The sequence below is a fragment of the Callithrix jacchus genome, chromosome 5 (genome assembly GCF_049354715.1).
Source record: "Callithrix jacchus isolate 240 chromosome 5, calJac240_pri, whole genome shotgun sequence".
In the NCBI taxonomy this organism is placed as follows: domain Eukaryota; kingdom Metazoa; phylum Chordata; class Mammalia; order Primates; family Cebidae; genus Callithrix; species Callithrix jacchus.
The window spans coordinates 134921246-134934778 of NC_133506.1; the positions used below are offsets into that span (position 1 = coordinate 134921246).

Sequence of the window (13533 nt, forward strand, 5' to 3'; positions counted from 1 at the left end):
CTGTTGGAGGTAGAGGAAGGCGGGTGGGCAGGGCACGGAGTGCGGGAGCATGCTGCCGGAGTGGGACAGCAGGAGGCAGCCGGAGTTCGCCATGGAGCACAGCATGGGGCGGCAGGGGGGCGCCCGGCAGCCGGAGGAGGCTCTGCGCTCGCTGCGTCCCTCGGAGTGTGCGCGCGCCCTGCCTCCCGGGCGCCCTCCCGGTCTCTCCTCCTCCTCCGGGCCTCCCCTCCCCCTCGTGGCGCTCTTTAAGAGGGAGGCATCGAAAGGAGAGCTGCGCGCCTCTGCCGGGTGCTCTCCCTACCCGGGTGGGGAGGCTGAAGAGAGCGCGCGCGAGAATACGGCCGGAGACAGTCTGTGCGCGAGAGATCGGGCGAGCGGGCGAGAGCGGGAGTCAGTCACTTTGGAGCCTCCGGAGCCCTGTCTGCAAAGAGTGGTGCGTGTGCGTGTGTGAGTGCGCGCGTGTGCGCGCGTGTGTAGCGGTGGGAGGGGGAGTCCCTGGCGTACTCCAACATCAAACGGAGCCCCGCGCGGAGGGAAGAGAATCCGGAGCGACGGCACAACAGCTGATCCTACACTTAACCCCTCGCCCGCCGGCGCCGGGGCAGCCCGCCCTTCCGCCCTCCCACGCTCGGGCCCTCGGGCGTCCCTCCTCCTCCCAGCTGCCAGCAGTTGCTCCCGGCCTTGAGGTCCAGAATCTCCCTTTGCCCCCGTTCCGTCCTCCGGCCGCTGCGGAGAGGAGGAGCGGCTCCGCTGGCTCTGCGGCCGACCGACCGGAAGGCGCCTCGTCCTGCTTGGCGTTCAGAGAAGCGCCTTTCCTAAGGGAGGCCGGCTCAGTGGCGGGGATGTCGGTGATGTAATGAGGGCATCTACGCAGAGGTTTCCGCGCTGGGGAAGCTTCTCGGGCTGCCCAGGGCTTGGAAATCCAGCCTGAGCCCCCAGGAGGGCCTCACGACCTCCTGCTGGCCCCCAGACCCCATCACACATCCCAGGCTCCTGCCACACGCACCTGGGCTTGTGGATAGAAGATGGGGGTGGGGGACACGGGCACGGGCCACAATGCATCTTCCCCTCCCTGTACCCAGGTACACTGGACTTGACGTGTTTTGATCCCACGGCAAGGCGTGCACAGGTCTCCACCTCCTTGGCCCACTCAATGCGTGGCAGAGGTCTCGGCATTGCCCCTTGTTCCACCGTGTGCACACACCTGCAGCTTCAGCGGCCACATGCACACCCACTGGCCTGCCTCGAGTCCACATTCACCAGCCCCCCAGGGCCAGGACAAGCCACAGGTGAGCTTGGCTGCAAGAGGGATGGACTGCCAGTGGCCACTGTCTGATGCAGAGCCAGTGGGGTCACGCCTAACCTTGCGTCTTCCAGGAAAGGGGCAGATCCCAGGCGCCCAGTACCCATTCTGAAGGCACCTGTCCTACCTCAGGGCACCTGTGATTCTGCTCCTCTCACTGCAGATAGTGAGCCCTGAGCTCAGGGAAGCCGGCCTGGGACCACGTGGCTATGGGCCTGGCGGTCATGTTGGACCACTTGCTGTGTGATCTCAGGAAGGTGGATTGTCCCCTTGGGGCCTTGGTTTCCACATCCAGCCCGAGAGATGGGTGGGATGTTGTCCAAGGTCCCTGTTGCACCCACTGAGGACATGCAACCTGAGGGCCATTGAGGGAGAGGGAGCAAGGAGGGAGGGAGAGATGGGTGGCCTCTCTAAGCCCAGTTTAGGAGGCTCCATTTGAACAAGGCAGGTGGGTGTGGACATCTGGGACCATTCTCTCAGGTGCCCCATGTTCATCTTCCTCATGGAGGAACAGGGATGTGGAGTCTGGGATGGAGGCAGACCAGGGCTGGGGGAGAGATGAGGCGGGTGAGCTGGCCATCTCACCATGTGGTTCGACCTTCTGAAATCCTGCTCTGTGGTCCCTCTGGGGTGGTGCTGGCACAGGACAAAGATGGGGGGCTTGTCTGGCTCCCTGGGGTCTTGGCTATGGACTCCATGAGGCCTTCCCTGCTGTCAGTACCTTGGTCTCTCAGCCTAGGACAGTGGTGGGGTTCCCAGAGCGAAGGCCTGGGCCAGGAGGATGAGGCCAGGTATAGCATTTGCAAGCTGAACCTCGAAGAACGGCTCCCTGTGAGTGTGGCATCCCAAACTGGCCCTGGCTGCCTCCCTCCTGAGTCAGGTTTTTCTGACTTGTTCCAGATGCCATCCCTCTTTTATCTTCTCCGGTCATCGGTCCGTCACCACTGCCCTGCTGCCTCTTCCCTAGAAGATGCTCAGGAATTCGGGATAGCCACATAGCATTCAGCCTAAACCCAGGCTCCAAATCCACCCTGCCTGTGAATGATTTGCTCTTAACTTGCCATTGTGACCAAGTATCTCTGTGGAGTCAAGGCCTCATCCCTTCCAGAAAGGGATTTGGGAATGCTTCCTAAGCCATGCCTGACGCAGAGCCACTCTTTGAGTCAACAGTACTGGTTTTCCTTATTGAGAAGCCACTATATGCAGTTACTGTAATCTGTGCTGAGCTGCAGAAGTCAAATTCTCTGCCCTGGAGTGAGCACCCGGTCTAGTGGGGAAACCCAGCTGGTAAACGAAGACTGCAGCCTAATGTACTGAGAGCTGCAGCAGCCCAGGACAGGGAGAGCTCAGATCTGGGGTGGGGCCGGGGAAGGTTTCCGGGAGGCACCCCTGAGCTCAGTCATTGGCCTGAAGAAAGCCGGGGTGGTCCCTCCTGTCTGACTGTGCATCACTTCTGGCAGCCCTGCACCTGGTCACCTGCGTGCGTCTCTGCCCAGCCACCTGCCTTCCAGCCACACCTCCAGATTGCACCGGGCCTGGGAGCATGTCTGGACACCTGCCTCCGTCAGGCAGCTCATCACACCCAGCTCCAGAGGACTGAGAATAGCAGAACAGAATGAAAAGACCTCCAGAAAAAGGAGCTGAACAACGTGTGTGTCTGGCTTATTTCTTGGGCCAGGGGCTGTGCCTGCTGCCTCTCATGCTGAGCTTCAGCACCAGCCAGTTATCAACAGCACACACCTCAGTGCTCTGCTGTGATTGTTTCAGAGTCTCACGCAGGCCTGACTGTGCCGACTCCACCAGCAGGAGCCATGCCCTCATCACCTCCTACCTCCAGTACCTGGCACTAGGGCGGTGCAGAGTTCTTCAGGTCCCCCAGGCCCCGTGCAGCCCTCCCGAGTCCCTGGTGCCTCGTGGACTGGGGTGGGTGGCCCTGAGCAGGGGGTGGGGGAAGCCTGTGCTCCTGGTGGCTCTGCTGCCCCCGCTCTCCCAGGGCGGAGGGAGGCTGCGCACCGGGAAGAGCTGTCACTCCGGTGCTAATATTCACTCCTTAAAAAAAAAAGGCAAGGAAAAAATATCCCATTCGCCCTGAATCTGCGAAGGGCCTTGTTAGGCAGGCAGGAACTGAGCTGTAATTATTTCTGCGCTCCTGGGCACCACTATAAATACCAGGCAAGGGAGGCACCTCAAAAGGTTCTGATGGTTCCAAGGCTTTGGAGATCTCCTGGTTCCTTCCTGCCCCCATCCTGTGTCACCTTCCCTGGTAGGGGCCCTGGAGGGTGTGGGCACTGCCTTTCCTCCAGTTGGGCAGGGCCTGTCTTCCCCAGCTTCCCTGAGCATGCCTGCCTGGGAAATCCTGGCCCACGTAACCTTGCCGGATGCCCTGAGTGTTTTTAGCGTGCACCTCTGTGAAATGGGTACACAGGGTTCTCCCTGGGAGAGCATTTGCTAGAAAGTATGCAGGGAAATACTGGCCTCCAAGGTGGCCTGTGCCTTTAACAAAAGGTGGGCCAAATGAGTCCTGTGCTCAGATGACTTGGGGGAGTATTTTTCCTACCCACGTTCTTTGGAAATTCCCAAGGAAGCAACTCCGCGCTCCCTTTAGGGGAGGAAGGGGGGTGAATACCTCTTCCTCCTGCCCCTCTTTCCCCTCTGGGTGCCCAGGCCGACTGTCCTTAGGTTTCACCTGAGCCCTGAGGACAGTGTGGAGCTTGGCAATGGCATCCCAGGACAAGGAGTGAGCTCAGAGTCTCTGATTGCAGCTGGGCTCAGCCGCACCAAGCTGAGCCTTAGTCAACAAATACTTGGTGCTTTCCACAGAGGCAGACCTTCCTGCCCCAGCCCTGGGGTATTTGGCCTGGGCTTGGGCATGAGCACTGGGGGAAGAAGGGGCAGAGTGGCAGAATGGGATCGCCACAGTGGGGTGGGAAGTGCATGGCTCAGGGCAGGGAGGGTGTGTGCACGCCTGTGTGTGTGATGGGGTATGGGGAGAGCCAGGAAGCCACTCTGACCGGCCAGAGTCCTGTCACCACGGAACACTTTCCCTGGGGAATTACTGTCCCGACTTGGCAGCCAGAGCAACAGGGTTGGAGTCAGGGAAAAGTCCAGATTCCCAAAGGAGACGGCTTCCCTATTTTGGGAGTAGGGGGATGTTTCCACTTTGTCCTGGCCTGTTTAATCTCATTAGAAGGGCAGAAAAGCTGGCAGAGGATCCCCGAAAGCAGGGGTGAAGCAAGCCCAAGGACCAGCCTTTGGTGCAGCCCTGGCTGGCGAGGCCTCGCTGGAGGTGGCCAGCAGAGGGCCCACTCACACCGTCTTCACTGGCCAGCCTTCGAGAAGGGGCCGCTGGAGTGCTCCCCATCCTCAGCCCCCTCTGCCAGGGGTCCTCAGCCAGGCAGAGGGAAAGCTAAGCCCAGTTCAGGCTTCTGGGGCCAGCACCCACCTTCCGGCTCAGCCAGGGGTCCCCCACCCACTGGCACTGTCCCCCTGGCCCCAGCAGAGACTGCAGCAAAAGTAAAAATCGGCGTGCAAAGGAAGTTTATTTATCTGTTTAATTAAGAGGCGTTTGCCAGCCACATTCGGGTCCATCCGTCTCACTTACAACCATGTCCCAGCAAAATTAAACATAATAAATACAAGGAGGCTGAAAGCGAAGGGCACACTTGAGATATATGGGCAGAGCCAGGAGTTGCACAGGGTTGCAGTTATAAGCACATCTTTCTTTTGCAAGTTCCTCTCCCCTCGGGGGCCCAGGAGCCAGAGGAACACGCTCAGAGAAGGGGCTGTGGGTGCTGCTCACTCTGCTCTTTCCACCCAGCACTGTTGCCAAGCTTTATTTATTTTAAATGAGCCCCCAGGACTTCTCCCTTCTCCTCTTCTGTGGAAGAGGAGCAAGCTCTGCACCGAGCAGAAGGAACATCTGAAAGCAGCCAGCGCTGTGATGTTCCACCCCAGGGCGGTGGGTAAGAGGCCTCGGAAGCTGCAGCCCTGGAAAGCTCGTTGCAAGCTCCTGCTGCATCTGGGCCATGAGCTCCTGGCAAGGAGGCAGCCTGGGCTGAGCAGAGCCTGGGAGAAACAGATCTTTGGTCTTTGGTGCCAGCTGTGGCCAAGCCACCATTTGGCAAACTGGCCCTAGAATCCCACAGAAGCCAGAGGAGGAAGAGGGGGCACTCTGGTTTCTGTCTCTCACCTGAAGGCTCAAGAGCCTGGCCATTTACTTAAACTTCTCAGGAACAGCAGCACACAAAGGGAGAAAATGGCAATTTATGATGATTGATTGTTCACGGTAACAATACCTTGTATCTGCTCACTGCTTTCCTAACCTTTTCCGAGAGCCATGATGTAACTCACTTGATCATCACAAGTCAGGTAGGAAAGGTGTAATGGTGCCCATTTGATAAGTGACGACACTTTTAGGGTCACAGAGGTGGTACAAGGTCACACTAGTTAGAGGCAGTCTGGGCTAAGAGGCGAGACTTCCAACTTGGATTTACAGGAACCCTTTTCTTCCCTTCGACTACCATGCTGGGCTCATGCCCTTCTGCAAACATGCTCATCATTAGCCCTTGGCTCTCTGTCTCCTAACAGGATCCACCCGAAACCCAATCTGTTAATGTAATCGTCATTTGCAACAGCCTGGGCATTTCCTAATCACACCGCTGCTCCGTCAGTGCGGCAATTATCTCGCATTTCCTCTTTCTCATTAGGCAGGAGGTCGAGAAGACTCAGTGGGTTGCTGGGCCTGGTGATGACACCAAGGAGAGGAGCTGCCGCTGGACCGAGGAAGCCCTTCCTCAGCGTTCCTAGCTGATCTGCACAGAGCTCGGTTTCCTGGGCCCTCACCCCGCGCTCAACCTGACCCGCCAGCCCGAGCCCTCCTGTCCTGTCCAAGCCTCTGCATGGGTACTTGGTACCTTTGTGCCCAGACCATGCATGGCCACAGAAAAGAGAGTCCTGAGTGGCTTGGGAAGTTGTATATTTCCTTGGAGATGATGACTCCAGCTCAGACTGGGCACCCAGTGAAATGCCCCTGGATGGTTGGGTCCCTGGTGCGGATATGACATGACAGCCTTTGCTCCAGCCAGGGTAGGGATCACAGGACACCAGCCAAGGAAAACCTGCCTCAGTCACTGCACCACGCAGCCCACCCAGGAGGCACCCAGCACTAAAGCCACACCTGGTACCCCCACTTGCTGTCCTTCAGTATCAGGGTCAACTCCAGCCTCTTGCTTTGAGCACACCTCCTTCCCCCAGTCACAAAACAGAGCAAAGAAGAAGAAAAGAGCCCTCAGGGACAAGGGTGATGGGGCTGGAAGGGGAAGTGGCATCATGTCGCCCAGTCCCGGCCTTCTAGCTGGCAGTCACCGAAGCCTTCAGTGACATGTGCTGTCTTTTTTTTTTCCCCCTTGAAGCTCTCCACTGTGGGACACCCTGCCATTTCTCTGGGGAGCCCAGTTGGGTTTTTATCACTCGGACTCCCAAGAAATTCTGCCTCATGTTGCACACAAACCTTTCTGTCTTAATTTTATTCAAAGGGTGAAGGCTTTGAAAGAGTGACAAGGGGGATCTTAGATCAGAAGCTGAAGTCACCGTCACCCCCTGTGACTCCCAGGAGGGATGGGGCCACTCACCAGAGCTTGTAGAGTGAAGGTGTGCGTAGAGGGAGGGGTCTGAGCGGGCACAGCTCTGGCAAACCGAATAGGGAACAGGAGCTCCGCCCACTCAGGGCGTCCAGAAGGGGAGATTGGACACACATGTGGGTACAATTTGGGTCGCTCCCTTGCTGTGGCCGGCATGAATTTGCATCACGCTCGGTGAGAGTTGAACTGAGGAAATGGAGCATTCAGGGTTCCTGGGTAGAGACCCACAGGAAGAGGTCAAAGTTGGTTCAGCATTGGGGGCGGGGGGTCTGAGCTGATCCCTGGGTGGAGGCAGTAAGGGTCCGTCTCCAGCAATGAAGTCACTGGGTGCCCCCTTTGCCATCCATTTTTAGAAAATCTTACTTAACAGAGAAACCAATGCTCCTTCCTCCAGCACTGGGCAAGGAGAGGCCTGAAGGAGAGAAGCCAGGTATAGCACTGTAGAGAGGGAATTATGGCCCGGGGCTACCCTACTCCCAAGGACAGGGAAGCTAGACCTCCAAACTCTGAACAGACCTGAAAGGCTGGATAAAGCATCTGCCTGCAGCCCCAGCCCCAGAACTCAGCCTGCTTGAAGCTAGGACCTCCAAACTGACCAAACCTGAAAGACTCTGGATAAAGCATTTGCCTGTATCTCCTGCCCCAGCACTCAGTGAGTTAAGAGGCAACCGCGAGGCCTCTGGAAACAGAATGTGAGGGGCAGGCACTCTGCTGGTCCCCTGCCCCTTCATGCTCCCTAAAGCCAAAGCATCAGCTCATTAAAAGCTCATTAGGAGCCCGAGGCACACAAAGGCCCAGAGAGGCGTTACTGTCCTGGCATAGTATGTGGCCCTAGGGAGGCCGATGCACTGTCAGGCGGCTGGTGCCAAGCTGCAGACAGGAGCCGGGCCACAGAGTGATGAGGCGGCCGGCGGCAGGAGGTGGGGGTGCAAGGCTTTTTCAGCGAGGCCTCATGGGAGCTGAGCTTGTCTCAGGACTCAAGGGAGTGGGGACAAGCATGTCTGCCAGGAAGCAAAGGAACAGATGCAGACAGTAACCTGCAGACTCACCTCCCCACACCTCCACAATCACAGAGGCCAGACACCAGTTCCTTTCTCAGGCTTTGAGAGCAAGGAGAAGGGAGGGTTAGACAGGGCCCTGGGCAGCCGCTTCCCTCCCGGCAGCCTAAGACACACCAGGGAAGTTGTGTGAGTTGCTGCCGGTGAGCAGAGATGGGGCAGTGGATGCTGATGTGTTTTAGTCCCTAACAGTTGCCAAAGAGCAGGGGAAGTGGCCTGTCTGCGGGGTGTGGGAGCTCGTCTTGAGTTAGGTGTGAGGCTACTCTGGGGCTACCACCCCTGCTGCCTCCACTTCCCTCTCCTCCCTCTTGATCCTGGGAGTAAAACTCCCCCCTTTCCTGATCCACTCTAGCATTGGGGTCCAGCGATGTTCTGGCAGCAACACAGCTCTCCAGTTCCAAGGCATGAGGTTTCTGAGAATTCACTGGCAAGGAGGTTTGGGGAAGTTGGCAGCCAGCTGAGGGCCCTGTGCTGCTCTTAGCAGCTCCTGGCCTTTCCTCCCACTGAGAGTTGCTGCATCAGGATTTGGTGGGGAGAGGGGTGTCTGTTCCTGCTCTTCCTTCCCTAGGATGCTGTGACTTTTGATTCCTGCTTGATTAATATACAGCCAGCAGAGACTGTATTTAAGGCAGCTTTAATTCTCTCAGGTCACCAAACTCGGGAGCAGCAAAGCTGCAAGGAGCCAGCCCCGCAATAGATCAAACACCAGGACCTTCAAATCGCTCTGCGGCCCAATTTCTCATTGCTGCTGCTGCCTGATAACCCTCCCAGCCTGGAGCCAATAGCTCCTTTTTCTGGGGGTGGACATGGGGGCTGGATGTGGATGTCCATGGCTGAAACCCTCCTGGCAGCACGGAAGGAGAGCTGGAAGGACTGGGCACTTCAACCCTGCAAGAGCCAGCCCGTCAGCACCGGGGACAGCTCCAGCCAGCCCAGGGAGCCACCAGTGCTGCCTACACCTTTGCCTTCCTGGGCCCAGAGAAGCATGGGTGTCAGTGAACTGTCTTGTTTTGCAGTGGCAGCCAGTGGCTTGCCCTGCTGATGGCCACGTTTCACCAAAATATTCTCGTCTGCTGAGTTAGCCTCCTGCTTCCTGTTGGGCCCTACACACTGGCTCCATCTCCCTTTAGGAGATCCAGCTTTCTCCATCCCTGACCCCCAGCGAGAAGCAGGCTGCTGTCAGGACTATCTGTCTGGCCTCTATGCAAGCCCCTGGTGCCCAGGGCTTCTGTGGGCCCAACAATTTCCTTCCTGGCTCAACCCCATCCACTTCCAACTTGCCTCATTAGCATCTCCTGAAAGGCAGGCTAATTCCTCTGCTGAGCTCCTGGGTGTTCACTTGCTTGGTGGGGGCAGGGGTGGGCATGCCAGCCTGGCTGCCATTTCCTCCCGAGCGCATTTTATAGGCCTGGTCCATGTTGCAATTCGGGAGGCACCATGGAGCAGCACAATGTGGGGAGATTACACTCGGAAGCCGGGTTTGTAAATTGCCTCCCAGTGGGGGCAGGGAATGTGCCTATTAACGTAGAACCTGGTGCACACAACCATTCTCATTTAAGAGCAGGATCTTCCCGGATCAGACTCTGATCAATCCTTGCTGCCACCAACACACCATATATTAGGAAGAAATGTTTGCATCGAAGTTGGAGGAAGCCCCAGACTCACCTTCCCACGCTAACCCCCTACTGCTGTTTTATTAGGATTTTCTCTAAGCCCAGCCCCACTGGATGTATTCCCCCTGCTCTGCCTCTATCCACTAAAAAATATCGTCTATGGATTTTCAAATTATTGCTACACTTCCTAAGAGAAGGATGCAGTGGTTAAAAATTAACAGCAAATGTATAGGAATTCTATATGGCAATTACAGAATTATAATGAAGTGGTTGCCACTTGGCCGAGTGTGGGTAATTGGAAATCCACGCTGGGAAGACTAGAATCTTTACTGTACCAGAATTGTATTTTTCAGAGCAAATGCCCTGGAGAGGGTCAACGGAGCCTTGAGTTGGCCAAGTTCTTCTCAGGAGGAAAAAGTGGCCCGTTCAGTGCCTACTGGGAGGCAATTTAAAAAGAGAATCACTTCTACCGGCCCACAGGAAGGTGGCCAGAAACACTGGGGGAGGTGGGTGTTCTGGGCTAGGGGGCAGCCCTAATGGTGGAGGACGCAGGAGAGCATGAAGGGAGGGAGGACAGGTCATCGCCAGCAGAGGGAAGGCCCACTGTGGTGCAGATGGAGCCAGACAGAAGGCAGCACTGAAACCCTGATGTTCACCCTGCCCTGTGGCTTCATTTTCCTTGGGAAAAAAATTGCTAAAATAACAGAGATTGGCCGGGTGTGGTGGCTCATGCCTGTAATCCCAGCACTTTGGGAGGACAAGTCGGGCAGATTTCCTGAGCTCAGGAGTTCACAACCTGCTGGGCAACATGGTGAAACCCTGTTTCTACTAAAATACAAAAATTAGCCAGGTGTGGTGGTCTGCACCTGTAGTCCCAGCTACTCAGGAGGCTGAGGTAGAATTGCTTAAACCCCATGAGGTGGAGGTTGCAGTGAGCTGAGATCACACCTTTGCACTCCAGCCTGGGTAAGAGAGAGACTCTGTCTCCATTACACACACACACACACACACACACGCAAAACAGATCACTTTATTGTGAAGACATCGATGGTGCTCTTCTTTCACATGGTACTTCCTCACTCCCACAACTGCTGTGGTAAAAATGGACTCCTCCACAATTCTTTAGGGTCTTAGTGGATGAGATGTGGAGCAGGAGGCTGTACTAAGGGAGCTCTGCCAGGAATCTAGGTGTAAACTGCCTCCTGGAAGCCGGGCGTGGTGGCTCACCTATAATCCCAGGACTTTGGGAGGTTGAGGAGGGTGGATCATTTGAGGTCAGGAGTTTGAGACCAGCCTGGCCAACATGGTGAAACCCCATCTCTAGCAAAAATACAAAAATTAGCCAGGTGTGGCAGGCGTGCCTATAGTCCCAGTTACCAGGGGACTTCTGCTGAGGCAGAAGAATTGCTTGAACCTGGCAGGTGGAGGCTGCAGTGAGCTGAGATCACACCAACCACTGTACTCTAGCCTGTGTGACAGAGCAAGACTGTCTCAGAAAAAAAAAAAAAAAAGAAAGAAAAGAAAACCAAAAACCACACTGCCTCCTGGTTCTTCAGGCATTTTGTCTAGACCTGGTACCGTTGAGTGCAGGCACCATGGCCACATGTGACCTTTCAGAACTAAAACACGGCCGTTTCGCATGGAGACACTCCCTGTGTATGTGTAAAACACATGGGATTTTGATGACTTGGGACCATAAAAAGAGGGAAAAAATTGTTTGTACATAGATTACGTGCCAAAATGTTCGTTATCAGACACACTGGGTTTCATAAAGTGTGTAAAGTGAGTACCCCCAGTTTTTTAACATGTTCAGTGTAGGGGCTGGAGAGTTAAGCGTTCCCATATGTGTTCTGCGTCATGCTTCCACGGGCAGATCTGGTCTAGAGCACAGGCAGATATCTTCCCTCAGCCCCACCGACATCAGCTCACCGTCATCCCCATTCCCTGCAGCACTGCCTGGCCCTGGGTACCTCTCAAGAAGAAATGCAGGCCGGGCGCAGTGGCTCACACCTGTAATCCTGGCACTTTGGGAGGCTGAGGCGGGCGGATCACCTGAGGTCAGGAGTTCCAGACCAGCCTGGTCAACATGGCAAAACTCCATTTCTACTAAAAATACAAAAAATTAGCTGGGTGTGGTGGTGGCTCTCGTGCCTGTAGTCCCTGCTCCTTGAGAGGCAGAGGCAGGAGAATCATTTGAACCCAGGAGGTGGAAGTTGTGAGTTGACATTGCACCACTGCACTCCAGCCTGGGCAACAGAGTGAGACTCAGTCTCAAAAAAAAAAAAAAAAAAAAAAAGAAAAGAAGAAGAAGAAGAAAAAGAAGAAGAAATGCAGAATGCAAAGCCAGCTGCATCTCTTCTTAGAGTGAGGCCTCACGCAAGCCTGTGTGTGCAGGAAGCCTGCACGGATCTCCTCATGCCAAGCACAGACACTGCGCAACAGGGTCTGCTCCATCCATGTCTGTGTTTCTTGGTTTCTATTCACCTGATCCTGATATCTGAGACTGGGCTCCTTATTTTGTCTGGCCATTGCCACTGTGCCGGCACAGAGTGTCTGCTGAGGCCAGTGGTGGGGTAGGGGGTGGCTTTCCTTCTGTGCTCCCTCCCCGTCGGCAGGACAGCACCAGGAAACCAGTGCTCTGTTTTGGGGCTTGGGGATGAGCTCGTGGGCAAACACTTCTGCCTCCTAACCTGCAGCCTGCGCTAGGAGAAAGTGTCCCAGCCGCTGGCTCCCAGGCGGCTGCGCTCACTTGCATCTGGCTCCTGGGTGAGCTTATTGATTTTTCTTTCCAAGGTAGAGGGAGAGGCCTCGGAAATGCCATTCCAGTGAAACTAGGCACAGTGATAATTATCATCATCAGAACGCCTTGGACAGATCGGATCGCAGGCGCCCAGAGCACCTTCAGCCTCATGCTCCACCCCCTCTGAAGACAGAGGGAAGAAAGTGGGAGGGTAAATATTATTCTTCCCATCTCGTTCGATGGTGAAGCTGAAACCCAGGGTAGAGGAGTGTCCCAAGATGGGAAGTGGAGCCCAGGACATGGGATTTCAGTCATTGTCCCCCTCTACTGGAGGAACAGAAGCAGAGCGGGCTTGGATAGTCTTGAGCTCCTAAAAAACCTGTGGTCCCATATTCATACCTTCCACAGCACACCCTCCTCCAAGCAGGAAATGGGGGTCACTCCAGCCTGGGAGGCACAGACCTGGAGTCCGGCCAATCTCTGCCATCGACCACCAGTGGGACTCTGAGCAAGCAGCTCAACATCTCAAGCATTAGTGTCTGTGCCTGTAAGAGTGAGACGGCCGTACCTCCCTCGGTATTGAATTCCCACAATACCTTGTGGGGATTCAAAAACATGTCGTACACAAACCAGCTGGCACATAGTAGATGTTCAATAAATCATGTTAATTAATTCAACAAACACTTATTGAGTGTTCCTTGGTGCCATGTTTTGTTCTAGGTCCCTTCTCTCTGCAGTGCCCAAATGAGACCGGCAATGAAATTTCCTGTCTCTCGACCTGGACAGACCACACTTGCCCTGCTCATCTCCCAGGCCGTGGCACAGAAGGTGCAGTTGACTCTCAATTATCTATGCAAACGAGTGGAATGTTCCACTAATAATTCAGAAAGAGCAGAGAGTCTACAGATAATTCTTATTTTAGTTAGGAATGCATCATGCTTATTTTTGCGTGGGGTTTACCTTCCTGATTACTGTTTGTTCTGGCTTATGCTCACGCTGGTTTGTAATCTCAGAACTCACATCGGTGTGGTGAGGGGTGTGCCATGGAAGTGTACTGGGGCTGCCAAGTGGAAGCCAGCCACAGACCGCCTCTCTGCATTGCCCCCAGCACCCCAGGTGGACTGACGCCTGCTAAGAGGGAAGTAGTAGGCACTGGGACTGCTTGGCATCTGCCCAGGAG

The 13533-nt window shown here is 55.5% G+C and overlaps 1 protein-coding gene across 46 annotated transcripts in view; it reads right to left on the reverse strand.

Moving 5' to 3' along the window:
- The window catches only part of RBFOX3 (RNA binding fox-1 homolog 3), a 508442-nt gene that overhangs the window by 91572 nt on the left and 403337 nt on the right, over positions 1 to 13533 (reverse strand). For 10 of the 46 annotated variants that reach the window (XM_078374809.1, XM_078374827.1, XM_078374822.1 and 7 more), the window contains one exon: positions 1 to 13533. This exon is cut by the window's right edge and continues 33728 nt beyond it. The exons of 35 other annotated variants lie outside the window; for them this stretch is intronic. In XM_078374809.1, coding sequence (XP_078230935.1) covers positions 1 to 105 — 105 coding nt within the window. In that variant the 5' untranslated portion in view covers positions 106 to 13533. One more of the 46 variants, XR_008481920.2, reaches the window with a different exon arrangement.